The sequence below is a fragment of the Stegodyphus dumicola genome, chromosome X2, assembly GCF_044657685.1.
Source record: "Stegodyphus dumicola isolate Sdum_Otavi_A_Nest chromosome X2, ASM4465768v1".
Taxonomy (NCBI): Eukaryota; Metazoa; Arthropoda; class Arachnida; order Araneae; family Eresidae; genus Stegodyphus; species Stegodyphus dumicola.
Genome location: NC_140781.1, coordinates 159,356,377 through 159,371,717, shown reverse-complemented (window position 1 = coordinate 159,371,717; position 15,341 = coordinate 159,356,377). Strand labels below are relative to the sequence as shown.

At 31.4% G+C, this 15,341-nt stretch overlaps 1 protein-coding gene across 1 annotated transcript in view; it reads left to right on the top strand.

Annotated features, from left to right (window-relative positions):
• LOC118204240 (rho GTPase-activating protein 100F-like) overlaps positions 1–15,341 on the top strand; it is a 264,758-nt gene that overhangs the window by 149,962 nt on the left and 99,455 nt on the right. Inside the window, exons 3-5 of the mRNA XM_085808929.1 lie at positions 6,873–7,349; positions 11,803–12,123; positions 12,370–12,555. Of these exons, the coding sequence (XP_085665055.1) occupies positions 6,873–7,349; positions 11,803–12,123; positions 12,370–12,555 (984 nt within the window). The remainder of the gene's footprint in view (positions 1–6,872; positions 7,350–11,802; positions 12,124–12,369; positions 12,556–15,341) is intronic.

Here is a 15,341-nt window from a genome sequence, read left to right as displayed (position 1 = left end):
CTTCAGTTAGCACGTTTTAATGAAATACATCACAGAATTTTATTACTTACCTTTAGCGTATAATAACATAAAAGGCGCATTTTATACTCATTAATTATTTATATTTTTACTCAGTTTTATTTTCTCACTTAGTTTAATACTTTTTTTAATATCTCTCACTCTGTTAATTAACTTTCTAATAAGAAATCAAATTACAATGTTTCCCATAGTTTTTATTACCATATGAGCAAGAGAATGGTTTAATAACTGTCTGATAACATATTTTAGTTCCAATTTGGTTTCGTTGATCTAATTAGGGCATAATGAGTGAGGATTATCTGCCTAAGCGAAGGGAGGACTTTCTAAGTAAAACTTGCTCTTATCCACACAAGAAAAAACACGAAAACACCCATGCAGAGAGCCATTTCAACGGATTTCGAACGCAGATTGAACTACCAGTGTTCAGCGATTTAACCGTAATTTCCAAAATAGTTTAGTTACTTAATCATTAGTACACATTTTGTGTTATTTTATACAACGGCATATTAATTTGTTGCATTACGTTTTGAAAACAGCTGGGTTATGTGAGAATCATTTCTACTTATAAATATGGAATATATGATACAAAAATAAATTAATATTATTACATTATTATTATATTTGTACATATTAAGATTCAGTAAATTTTCTTTCGGTTAATGGTTCATGATGTATGTAAGAAAAAGTGCCAGCAAAAAAATTAAAAACTCTTAAATTAGTAAAATTTCGGTTTGTGACATATATATATTATTAGCACAACTATAAACATATATATAAGTTACATATTTAATTAATTATGGCAAGACGCTCAACCACTATTTACGAAAGGGTAGGGATGGTCTCATAAAGCATATTCGAGATGAAACTGGCTCACTTTTGCGTTACACAGAGAAAAAGTATCAAAGATCTCACGCAAGTTGTCTATTTATCGGACAGGAGACGAAATTGGTAATAAACTGGTTTAGCAGGTTTTGACACTCGGCTACTGCTTTGGATATGTGTCTAGAAAAACTGTAACTGTAAAAAACTAGCATAAGGAATGAAACATGAAACCAGTGTCAAGTATTTCATAAAGTAAAATAAGAATTGTTTACAAACACGTTACATTCAAATGTACTTAAATATGATTATAACATTTATTTATACATTTCTGTAATATGATTCTGAATTGTGTTTTGTTATAGAATATCAGTATGATTCAACAAGCTATCTAAGTTCATAACTCAATTACATCTCATAAAACTTCATAACTTATCTAAATTGCGTACTAATTAATAAAGACTTCACTTAAAAATACCAAATACTTAAATTAACTGTAGTACAATGGACGGCTGACAACAGATAAAAGCAATCGATTTTTATTTTGGAGTCAACAGGTTCTTGTCATCGAACTGTACCTTTCTGTGTGAGCAATACTTTCTGAGCTGTACTGTTTCATTAGCACTAGTGCTTAAATATTTATACTACTAAATACGCAGGATATGCGCAGTTCATGTTTTTTTTTTTTAATGACACCATGTTTGTGAAGAATTATCCTATTTATTCCTTTATTACTTTCCTGGGAGCCAGGAGTAACTTACAAATTAGAAACTGGGGAGTTTCATAACGGCATGTAGAAAAACAACGTGAAGGGAGAATGAGAATTAATATTACTAAGCACGCTGGAATTTGGTGACGAATGGAATATTCTCCACTCGGGGTAACATAAATTTAACCCCTATTTCTAAATTCTTCAATATATTAACGGTATTCGTTTTATTCTGTTCCTTTATATGAGGATATGCATATGTTAGTTTAGAAGTTCGCAGTCGTGGTACGTTGATAGAACTTCAGAGAGAGCTGATTAGAGAAGATGGAACCAATCACATTTTTAATCGTGACCAATTTTTAGTCGTGACCATTTTTAGTCGTACATATAGTAGCTTGAACTTACTACGCAATAGATGAAATGATGAAGTTGTAGAAGGATCTACGAAGTTCAACATATAATTTATTCTCGGATACACTCAAACATCTTTTAGATACATGTTAATTGCTTCGGCATATCCTTGATTGGTACAGCATAACTGGTGCAAACTGCACCCGCACTATTTCATATGCGCATATTATATCTTAAACAATAGAAACATCGGCAAAGCAGCGAACACGGATTTATTGATAGCGGTAAGCCAGAAAGTGTGACGTAGTATGTAATTGGCAGTATTTAAAAGCTCTGCTCTATTGCTTTAGTTCTGAGCATCGACTGGACAAAGGTTTTTCTCAATGCAGAGAAATCGCAGGGAAAGCGTGACAACATACTGCAGAGTGACGCAAAATGGTGCAAAACGTATCCTTGAAGATGGGATGTATTTAAATGAAAATTATAAATTTAAAACTCCCCTGTCAAATGGTTCCAATCCAGTTTAATAATTTTGTTTTATACTTTATATTATATATATATACACCCTCCACTTCAAAGAGAATAAAACTTAGAGAGAAATTTTATAGAATATTTACAATATTTACTATTGCAATGAGAAAGCAAATGCTTTAGAGACATAGAGTTTACACTTCACTATGCCCTGTCATATGTTTAATGAACTTTCTCATATTTGAATATGAAAAAACATATAGAAATATAATTTAGGAATGTAATAACAAAATATTGTATGATTTGCAAATGGAATTATAGTTCAGTTTGAAAGTCTCTAAGAGATAAGTTTGTAAAGTTCTTTATTCATCATGAATTTTACAGCCAGTTGAAAATCTCGCAAAATCATGTGTTTATAATCAGTATGAAAATAAAATGATTTTGGTACATTGTTATGAAATTCTATTAAAATTGATACTTATTTCCGTATTAACCAGATTTTCGTTTTGTAAAGCAATGTAATAATTAATATACAGAAACTAACAAAATTATAATATAATGTAAAAACTTTGATTTAAATGGGCAGGTTATCTACAAGCGAATAAGAGTAGCTACTTGCTGATGAATGTGGGATGCTTAGATACAGTTTCACATAAAAAACCTCCATTCCTTAAAATAAGATAACTGGATTTTAGTATTGAGTTATAAAAGTGCTTCTAATTCCCAAATTTAAGTTTCACTTTAGCTTTATAGCGATAAAATTTCTATATATTATGTACTTAAAATATTAAAAGATTAAATAAATAAATAAATGTAGAAAAATTAAAAGTTCAAGTTAAGACGAATAACTTGTGTACTCATATTACGTCTTAAGAGTTTGGTAAACAAAATTTAACATTACGCTACAACAATAAAATTAATAAGAAAGTTAAATTGTGACAGGTAAAAAATACTAAGTCAGTTCGTGACTATAGCCGACTCTGCTAACTAAAAGGAAAATATTTAAAATTTGGGAATTAGAAGTATTTCTAGGAGAGAGCGGGCAAGTGCTATCACTGCTTGTACCCTCTCTAAGGAGAGAATACAAAAATTAATACATATAGTATGAAAACTCAGGTTAGTTCATAGCAGATAAAATATAGACTTTTAGAATCAGACATGAAATTCAGATTGCTGAATATTAAAGAGTAGAGTTTTTTCTCTCCTTATTCCGGGCTTAGAGGGACGTACACAGCAGATTTTGAAAGGAAAAACTCTGAGAAGAAGGAAAGGATAAGATTGGAAAGAAGCCAAACTGGGAAAGCCCCAAATTCGGGAATAAATTATCATAATTTGTGATTTAAGTGTTGATTAAAAATTCACAGTCGGGGTGAATTTTTTAAAAATTTTAATGTATAATTTGGAAAATAAAATTTATTTAATTTGGGACAGCAATAGGTATTTCTGACAGTTAATTCAAATTTACTTGCTAGGCAAAAACGTTCTGGAAATACAAGCCAAGCGTGGCAGTCGTTTACATAGCCAAATGTGTAACTGTTACAACTTGCACGATTACGAATTCTTCCCCTTAATTTATACTAAACCGCCAATGAAAACTGAGTAATTCTCTGGACTGATCGAGTATGTGACGAAATAAGATACAAAGGAAAGATACAAATCAAAATTTTAGCGTTAGCTAAAGTCGCCTGTGCAAGGCATGCAGGACAACAGCCAAGAAAGCGTCATTGTCCTAGCAGGACTGATTCCCCTCCATTTTCGAACAGAACAAAACGCCGTCTACACCAAGATCATACAGCTAAGATGGGATGCCAATTTCTATAGTGTAACATTAAGCCCAGTACAGTATGAATGCCCTATCAAGCCAATGGTCACGCACCCCATGGCACCCGAGCCCCCGTCCTCCGTCGCCTGTCACTTGTTAGTTAAACTCAAATAAAATAGCACAATTCTACTAAATCTAAAAAATTATCTGACAGTATATTTTAGAATTCGTTTCACACGATAAGTTTCAAATTAACTTTTCCTTCATTTTATATTTTTGTTTATCATATTCAAGTATAGACCATAAATGTTTAATGGCATGGGAATTTGGGGGCTGTCCAGTAGTTCCTAGGTTCTGCTTACAATGGTTGAACAGCAGTTCGTTATTTTGCTGAAGTAAAACTTTTGTCCGAATTCAGCTTAATACATTTATATAATTGTCATATTAAAAGCACAGGAAACGACGGAGCAGTGTAGATGCGTGCTTAGATCCATATTGAAGAAGAATTTTGATTGCGTAGTATGCTAGTAATGCTAACTTGGTAACATCTAAAGAACTTGGCAGTCGAGGCAGTTTTAATTCCATTTTTATTTCCAATTGATATTTGTGGCCACAATCACTTGGCACTCTCTCTAGTCGTGCCTTCCACAGAAGATTTACATTTTCGATATTGTTGGGATAGAAAGCAAGCCAGCGAAATCACATCTTAGCACAGTAGCGAGCAAAAGCTGAAGTGCGTCGCTATGCAAGATGGAAACACGCGAAGAGAAAAGTTTCGGTTTACAATTTGGTGATTGGTCGAGAGGGATCTGCATTATGGGTTAAGTAAGATCGCATGATTAATTTGAATGACGCAGTTTAGACTTAAGCGCTATTTTTAGGACAGATAGAGGAAGTTCTCAAATGAAATAGAAAATAATGGAAGTTATAGTGAATTAAGTTTAGAAGTTTGCCTTCATATTTTTTATCTTACATATATATATATATATATATATATATATATATATATATTTTTGGTTTCTGTTTTTCAGTATACCTAAATAAACAGTGCAAACATTGCTAAACGCAGGCTTCTTGGTTTAAGTTTTGCTCGCGAAACTCCATCACGAACATCACGAATCTACCTCGACGTTTAACTGTTAGAATTAAATTGTTTAGATCAAGAGTTCCTTCTAACAATACATCATTTTGGTATCATCAGTTTACACCAGAAGTTTCGTCTCTTTAATGGATGGCTCTTAGTAAGCAGTAAATGTTTGCTTCTGCGCTGCAATCTAATGCAGAGCTTCTTCCTAAGTATTCAACTGTACTACGATGATACTGGATATAATTTGTATACAAATTAACACTACTGTGGTTGGAAAGGTTTTTGGAGTGAGATTACAGAAATTATCTTAAGACACTATTCAAGTCTGGTTTCATTATTCTGGTTTTACAGCTACACTAATGATTTCTTTTGTTGCATATTCCATTTTAATTTTAATTAACTAATCTTTTCTGTATCTTCGAGGTATTCTGTTTAATCGAAAATAACACTTCCTTACATTTTATGATAAATTTTAAGATGAAATAATATAGGTGAATATTTGATGAAAGACTGATTCTAATTAGAATTCGCTTGCTTTTAATTAGAAACAAAACAAGCTACCTAATTAAATGCAATATTTTACCAGGCTATAGAAAGAAAAATTAGGAAAAATTAATGATACATTATTATCTTTTTGTTTTCAAGAATACCCATAATAAGTGTAACGGATACAGAGCTAATTTGAAATCTCTCAACTAGATTTGGTTGTTATAATTAACGGTAGTTATGCAGCTTAAATATACGGTAATTACCTGTACCGTATATTTATATGATTTATTTAATATTTGAAAAGGTTAATTTTCTTATATTGTATAATAATTAACTTCTTCCTCTCATTATGCAATTTAATTTTTTCACCTGATTATAAAACCGACCAAATTTCAAAGCAGAAATATGTTTAAAAAAGGGGGATTATTTTCCAGTAAATACTGTATTTCTTCAATATGCTCTATAATGCTAGTAATTTTAAGTTATGCCTTTCTTTGAGGATCTAAAAACGATCTTCTTACATAAGTGCCTATTTCTTTTCATATTAATGTACTGTTATTATATTATTATCGTAACAACTTTAATTTGCATTTTAAGTGTACTAAGCACAATACTGTTAAAGTACCTTTATCTAGGCTTATGAAAACTTATCTTATATGAGCTTTAGAGTTTAGCGCTAGTTCGAAAGGTTTTTCTGAAGCGTATTCTGTTCCCCCCTACCTAAACATTTTTAAAAGTACCTGTGCAATCATACATAAATTACTACTTTCATTATTAAAAAATCAGATACCTATACATTTATAAGTAGTGATCAAAATTAGCTTACCTTACATTTTATGATAAATTTTAAGAAACAATTGTTTCCAGTTTACTAAATTAAGCATCCAATTTTGAGCTCAAAGAATTGTATTTTCAGTCTCCAGCTATATGTTAAGACCTGCTTTTCTTTACTCTTTCAATATTTTAAATGCAGTTGTCAATAAATTATGTGTTATGTGTCTTGTAATAGTATAAAATGTAGCAAAATATGATATTTGGTGAAGACTTGCATTAAGAATTAGGAAATTTATGAAACCTTTCTATGAGTTTGTACTTTTCAATGTATGAATATTTTTCTTCGAGCTTCCAATATATTCATAATCTGTTGTTATGTTGTGTATGTGCAGGAGACGAGGGAAGTGGAGTCGCAGGCAATGTGTGAGGAGGCGGCGCCGAATCGCCGCCTTATGGGCGCCCCTTCACGCCCCCTGCTGAGAGGGGCGGGCGCCCGAATGATGCCAGAGATGGTGGTGCAAAGTGACTTCCGCAAAGTGAGCGGTATTTCCACAGAGATATTTCGTCAGATAGAGGCTGTGGAGAAAGACTTCGACCCGCGGGCCGCAGAGGCCGTCGAGAAACGGGGCGAGATGATTATTCGCCTGCTCGACCCGGTTTCTCTCGGCCGTGTCGGCGCCGAAGCCTGTCGCCGCTACCTCAGATTGGCCGATGCAAGCCACGTGGTGCAGTTCGTCGAAATTGTGAAGCGACCAGGACAGACACTGGGTCTGTATATCCGTGAGGGCGACCTACTCACACAGAGCGATGGCGTTTTCATCTCAAGAATTGCACTGGAAAGCGCAGTGTACAGTAGTGGGCTCCTCAAGGTTAGTATTTCTGAAAAAATAAAGTGCTATTAATAAAATGAAATGATAACAAAAACAGCAAAGAAATAACTTATCTAACATATGTGTTTTCTCCTACTTCTGCTTATTGCTTACTTTAAAATTACTTCTTGTATGCAAATTTGATTAACTGTAGATAAACAATGACGAAAACTGGCGATACAATCAATTCATATTTTTGATGATCAGTGAGTAATTTATCGAATAAACTATTCTTTCTGAAGATTAATCACATTAAAACAGGATTTTGTTCATATTATTAAATTGTATTTGCTTATAAAATGTGTAACTTAATTTTTTCTGAACTATACATTGAGCTACTTTTCTTCAACTAATTTTCAACTGCGTGTTACCTTAGTGAGTTGTATATGAAACATCTAAAATTATTTCACTTAATTTCTACGCTTGCGTTGTATTAAATGATATTTGTTAAAATCTATTTTAAATTGCATATCTTCGACATAATTGATAAAAAGTGAAAATGCAGTTTTATAAATTAAAAATAATCTTAACGTTTACTCTTAAATCGTTTACAGATTTGGAAAAAACACCAAATTTAACTTAAAACTTTTTGCAGGATAATTTATGACGGTTAGAATGTTAATAAAAAAGTTAAGTATAAATCATTAATCACCGTAATTTTCAGAAAATATGTATAATAATTTATCTGTACAAAAAGAATAATATTAAAAACTTAAAACTGTTAATGATGACAAAATTATTCTTTCCTTTAAAATGTAATATTTACTAAAAGTTTAATATTTTATGAGAAAAAGATTATAGTATGCAGAAAATTTTAATTTTTCCTCGAAAAGCATTATTATAAATTTTCGAATGTAAAACTTAAATCGAAAAAAAATGTTCACAAATTATTTCCTTCCCGGTTTCTGATAATGTATAAAATTAGAAAATAAATCAGTTAAGTGAGTAACAATTTTATTTAAATTATTTCCTGACTTTCCTGACATGTAAACGATCGCAAAGTGTTTTGCATGTAAGACATAATTATGGCAGTTACGAATTAACACCAAAGCTACTATCAAGACATTTTGAACACAATTTCATTGAAATTATTTAGAAGTAAATGTTTCATTATACAATCATAAACAGATGGAAATAAATAAGCTTAAATTTTCTCCTCGTGCAGACAAAGGAAATTGCAAAATAAAGATCAATTAATTTAAAAGAGTACATGTGACAATTTGATAACAATCACGGAATGGCCATGTAGTGTTGCACATGACGTAACAATATCCAAATTGAGCGAGTGATCTCATTAGAACACGTCTCCTAGTATACGCATAAAATTCAAAATGGCATTTGACAGTTTTAGTTAGCATGGAGAAGCTAATTGTTAAATGCATATGCATTTTGGTTCAAAGGTGTAATATCAAAATTTTGAGCAACAAATTAACATCAGGTTTTGTAAAAAAATCGGCAAAAGCGAGTTGTTAGAAATGAAAGCGGTATATGGTAAAGATGCTAAAGAAAGTTAAATGGGGCGTACGAGATTCACGATGGGAGAGGTGTGTCGGATAATTCAAAAGCTACCATTTAAGACGAATAATGACAATATTCCCAGAAAGCGAAACATGACACTGACCGACAACGATTTGATGTGAAACTGATACCTGAACAGATTAAACGAAAAAAACTAGGCTAAATTTAACTGAACAAATGAGAAGGAAAAGGAATTTTCAGAATGTCGTACCACGCACGCACAGTTATGGTGCATTCGCTGGAAAGACTTTCTTCTCAAAAATTAACTGCTATTTGATGAAAATAATATTATTCTGCCTACATCTCCGACTTAACTATGTAAGATTCATACGGTTTTTTTTTTTTTTTTTTTTTTTTTTTTTTTTTTTTTTTTTTTTCAATCCTGAAAGCAGAACCTGAAAGAATTAATTTGTCACACCTTGTACATATGGTTTAAAAACCTTTTACCTCTACATATCACTTATTCTACTAAACATAACCATTACTAAACAGGCCTCTACATATTCTTCTAAAATAATGGCTGCATGTTTATAAAGATTTTTGAATAAAGCTTATAAAAATTACCTGCATATTTTGAAATAAATACTGATAGCAAATAATTGTTAAACAGAAGCAGCATACGTTTTTATACAAATGATGCTTATAGCAAGTTATTAATAAAATTTCTATTTCTCAAGTGTAAATATATGCACTTAAAACAAATAAATCATTTTTTCAGGGTTCGTATATTTCATGTATGCGGATATTTGTCAAAAATGTTTTAATATTTATGCAAATTTTGCAAATTTTTATCGCATGTAAAATTTCTAGTAATGAAACACTGTCACTTACAAACATTCAGAACTCTAAAGGCAGTATATTTTACACCTTTAAACCCATAAGATCTTCGACTATGTGACTGTTGCAAGAATTGAGATAACTTTTTAATTTAAAAAGCAATGACTTCCAACTCTTTACAGCTGACTACATATTATAGCTGCTATCTGAAATAGTAATCAGAAAGTTTGTGTTACCACAAATATTTTTATAATTTAATCTGCTTTGTTACAAAATATTTCGTTATGTTCCACCTTGCGCGCACAGTTTAAAACATTCTGTTGCATACTTTAATTCCATATTTAATATGTAGCTTTTGTAACATTTGGAAACTACTGTGAACAAAAAATTCTAAGAATTTCGTGTTAATTTTTTATTTTATTTGGAGTTGAGTTTATAAAATGCATTTTATTAAAAAAATCTGTAATGTTTTCGTGCATAAAATTTTTTAATATTAAAATATTCGTCATATTTTTGGTTCAGTTAGAAGATAGTGCCCATATAAAGAATTCTATCAAATTTGAAGTATGTACCATTGGACATTTTTAAAATATCATGCGCACAAGGTGGAAACTTGACGAAATATTTTGTCACAAAGCGGATTAAATTACAAAAATATTTGTGGCAACAGAAACTTTCTGGTTAGTAGTTCCTAAAGCAGCTATATTATGTAATCAGCTGTAAAAAGTTGGAAGTAATTGCTTTTAAAATAAATAAAATATACGAATTCTTGCAACAGTCACATATTCGAAAATCATAAGGGGTTTAAGGTGTATGAGCCCCCTTAACATATTTCAATGCTTAATGTAGTATATACTTCGATATTTTTATGGGTTTTCTTTTATCATGAAACTAACACGTAAGTCCATTTGAATATCCATTATACTTATAAACAATTACTTTTTTTTTTAGAATAGTCATCACAATTATCAGAATTGCTGTTCGAAATATGCATTTATATTAAATTTAATGGAAGTGATGCATTACAAAGGAATAAATTTAAAATACAAATATATTTACCTCTTAAAGTGAATTACAAAATATACTCAATGAGGAGTTTTTCAGAAAATAAGTGTTAACATAAAACGAAAAATTCAGTACAAGATATTAAAGTGCAATAAAATATTAAATTACGAAATATATGTTATTTTGGATAGAATATTTTTACTGGAAAAAATTTCTAGACAAATTATAACTGCATTAAAATAATGAATTTAAACAAACAGACTCAATAAAATTACAAATTCTAATAAAATCAAAAATTAAACTGATCGATAGCTATTAAATACGAAAATTTTGAATATGATGTATGTATGAATAAAAACTGTGTTTTAAATCTTAATACTAATTTAATGTGCTTTTTAAAAGTTCCGAGTCATCATATTAAGGAAGCAAAAAAAGGTAAATCGATACTACAAAACAGGCACTTATCACTAATTGCAGTTCTCCAGCAGATCCCCAAAGTAGCTTTTAATTACTATTTAATACATAATTTTTCGTTATATAAACAAATAAAAAACCTTTAATCATTATGTTTAGGTAAATTTACTTTTAAATATTTGTTCAGGTAAAGCTGAATGAAGACTAATCATTTTCTGCGTTTAAGTGCATATTAATTTATGTTTTTAATACATCAGGTTTATAATGTTTTCAAACTGTTGATAGCTAATTAGTGCATTTTTCATAAATTTTATTTCCTCTATCAAACCATACAATTTAAATACTATTTTAATACAGTATAATTAGCAGAATCTCATGTTATAAATTGAAAATTCATTATTTTTGCATTGTGCTGTTACAAAAAAAATTATTTTTTGAGAATAATTAGCTGTACGTTTCACATACACATAGTAACTACGCAGAAAAGAAGTTTAATCGGCTGTTCAATATTATAAAAAGCACAGTATTTGTTGGATGAAACACACATACACTTAAACCACTTTTTGTCGCACCTTTCAAAATTCACCCTCGGCTTCTACTTGCACAGGCATATTAGGCTAGAAGAACGTGCTCTTTTTATGCATTGTTTAAATATATTTTATAAAAATGATACAAAGCTTCACTTTCATATTTCCGCTCCTTTTATACTATAATGAAATGCATTTTTTTGGATATAAAGGTGGAGGACGAAATATTGGCCGTTAATTTGGTGGATGTCCGACACGTGAGTTTGGACGATGTAGTCATCATTATGTCCATTCCTCGTCGTCTAGTATTGACCATTCGCTCTCGCATCAGTGGTCGTATGACTGCTGCCATGGCAGCAAGGCCGGCTATTGATGAAGTTCGCCCACCCGTTGTAGTTGTCAAGAAAGAATTTGTCGAAGAGCCTAGTGACGATTACTCTGGGCCTAATGACTGGATGAGAGGAACACCAGGTAGAACCCAAGTCATGCTGGAACAGCACCATCAAGTGACTAACCAAAGACAGCAGCCCGATGTAAGTGCTAAATCATTTATCGATCTAGACATCTAAAATGCTCCTTGTTGCTTTTACATAAAATTTACAAATGAAACTTTTCCTTTTTTAAAAATGTTTATTACTTCTGATTTGATGCAAGTAAAATTTTATAGTATTTCTTTTTTTTAAGTCTGAAGTTTTGCATGGCAAAATGTTAGTGCACTGATTAAAATAGACAGCATAGTTACCGTGAAAATATCGAAAAATGTTTTAATGTTATTACAGGTTGCTCCTTACTATTACAACGTAGCCCAGATGGGTCATATGGGGCCACCAAAATCGCAAGAGGAATCCAGAATGATGTGGGGAGAACAACGGGGACCTCAAACTGTATTGACCAGACAGCCCAAACCTCAACCTAGCTTCCCAACTACTTTGCAGTCTTTAGCGGAACAAGTAGGAACTCACAACGTAAGTTTAGTTGAATAAAAGTCGAATGCACGTATTATCTTGTACTTCTTGATAATACTAGCTTGAACTACGATTGAAAGTTTTAGACTATTTATAGAAAAGTTTTATTTATTTAATTATACTGTTGAAAACTGGATAAAAATTTAGTGCATGTGGCTGAAGTTAACTTAAAGTATTGAAGCTTGAGAGAATATTCGTAAAATCTTTTTTTGATGATGTTTCTTCCCTATACCGAAGAATTATGAGAGATATGTTGAAAAAAGTCCGTCTGTTTATAAAAGCTGGGAATCATACTTCAAAGATACAACTAAAACTAAACTTTTGTATCGAATTTTAATTTTAGCAGTAAATGAGGTTTGAATAAACTTATGATGGAGGACTGCGATACCGATGTTTCATTTTAAAACATTTTATAATACGTTTAATGACGGTAAAATAAGTAAAAGAAGGAGTACAAATATCTAAGATCTCTTTCTCTCATTAATTTATGGTTTTGTTGCATTTTACGAGATAAGGTATAATATTTTTTAAATTAGAGTGTTTTATATCAACTATTTGGTTTGTATGAGCTGAATAAGGAGAGTTTAAATTTGTCATGAAGTGTTGGATGGAGTTATTTTAAAATGTTCTTTGATTCAGTAAACCCTTACTTCTTTAAAGGTAAATTATTTGATTTCGGATGTTTCAAATTTTTGAAGCTATCGTGAGCAATGCTTCTGGCATCTTCTGGTCTGATATTTGCAGTTTCAGATAATGTTAATTTTTTATGTACCAAACTAAATGCATAGTTACTTAAAATCGGATATGAATACATAAATAATAAAAGAACTATTTGTTAGTATTCTTAAGTTATTCTTTTATGAAAATAATTTTACCTAAAGGTTATTTCTATTTTACGATTAAGGCTGAAGTTAAAATAATGTACTAAGTATACTAATAATTAAATATACTAAAAATACTAAAAATTCTATTATGTTCTTATAAAGTCCGTCTTGGTGGCAAATCATTATTGCAAACTCCTATACATTGAACAATAACAGAATGAGAGACCTTATAATAATTATCTCTGTAATACAACTTTTAAGAAAGATAGATAGCAAACATCTGCTTACTTCGAAAGTACGCAGCTCATTAAGTATAAACTGTAAGGATATATTTAAATAGTGCACTTTCCTAAGAACAAGGTTCTCTTAAGTAATTTAATACTTAGTATTTTATTCATGGTTATTATGTTACTACTGAATTACTTGGCATGTTGCCAATGTATGTAATTGTGCAAAAGTCTATATATACAAGAAATGAAATATGAATCCATCATCTCTCCTCCTTTTTCTATCTAATACCTTTCTATTTATTAGATCCTGCTGTCTCGCTGTTTTTTGTCAGATTTTTTTTTCTTCCTCAGAAGTCATATTCGTTCAATAAGGCGGTCGTATAAATAAGATTGAGTGCATAGTTGAACGAATAAATGACTGGTGAACAGAAAAAGTAGAAAGAACAGGCTAGACAGATGAGAAAGGCTCAGTCGAATTTGCTACCTTAGAATTTAATTAATTCCTGACTTCCAGTTGTATGTTTAGAAAAATGGAAAACATTAACGGTGACATATGATTTACAAAATGAAAACGCATGTTTGAAGTATGGCAAGTTACTTTTTCTATTCTTGGGTAACAGATTTGTATTTGTTGTATTAAAATTCGTATTATTTTACCTCTGGTTTGAGAAGAATTTTGAGATTTTATTTGAGGTGTTTTTGCTTTTCTAAAGATCCTCCACAGCATTGTTGTTGTTGTTGTTGTGGGCGCAGCTCCGACCCCCCCCTAGCCGATTTATATCAGCCATAAGGCTACAAAGGGGAATCCTCCACAGCATTGTATCTTCTCCCCTTGAAAAACCTAAATCACAACGTTTTTAAACCTCTCTTCTTCTTGTTGTTGACTTGTACAATCAGCCTAATCTCGCGAAATTCCCCCTGGCAAGGAGCGCAAGATTACGCCTGCCGTTGGCAACAGCTTTGAGCACCTTACAGATGACAATGCGAATTAGCTCAGTTCCACCTTCAATTTTGATGGAAAGCACCTCGGGAGGACGGGTCCGAGGGTCTCCCATACCTCTTTCTCTACCATCAACCTCTCGAGAAGACTTTCGGCTCGCTGCATATTTAGAGTGCCCCCATGTTGCACGGATACTATAAATTTACAAACACCCATGCCTTCTCCGGGAACTCGGACTCGGACCCTTCGGTACGGCAGTCAACGACGCTGAACACTATACCGGTTGGGAGGCTTAAACGTCTTTATATATCATCAGAATTTTCGATAAACAGTAGATTCAGAGTTGTATTGATGTTAATTTCAAAATAAAAATATATTATATGGTTAAGAGAGAAAACCATGGCACCACTTGATCGACATCTTTATTTCTAGATTTTTTTGTAGATTGTCAAATTTTATTTCGAAACCCGAAGAATAGGTTTCTGTGAGTTAAAATTCTATCATTTACGATATATAGTTTAAACTAAAAAGAGAATTACATTATTTTAATTCATTACTTAAGGAACTTTAAAACATTAATAGACAAAATGGAATACGCATGCGAAAATGTCACGCATATTTCAGTACTTGAGATCTGGAAACAAATCACAGTAAAAATTTGAAGCATTTATTAAACAACAAATATTTGCCCTGTTTTTAATATCCATAAATGGATGACCTCTCCAAATTTCTGTTTTATCTAGATTTTACATACGTTAAATTTGTTTCCCTACTGTATCGAAGTTAAAATGG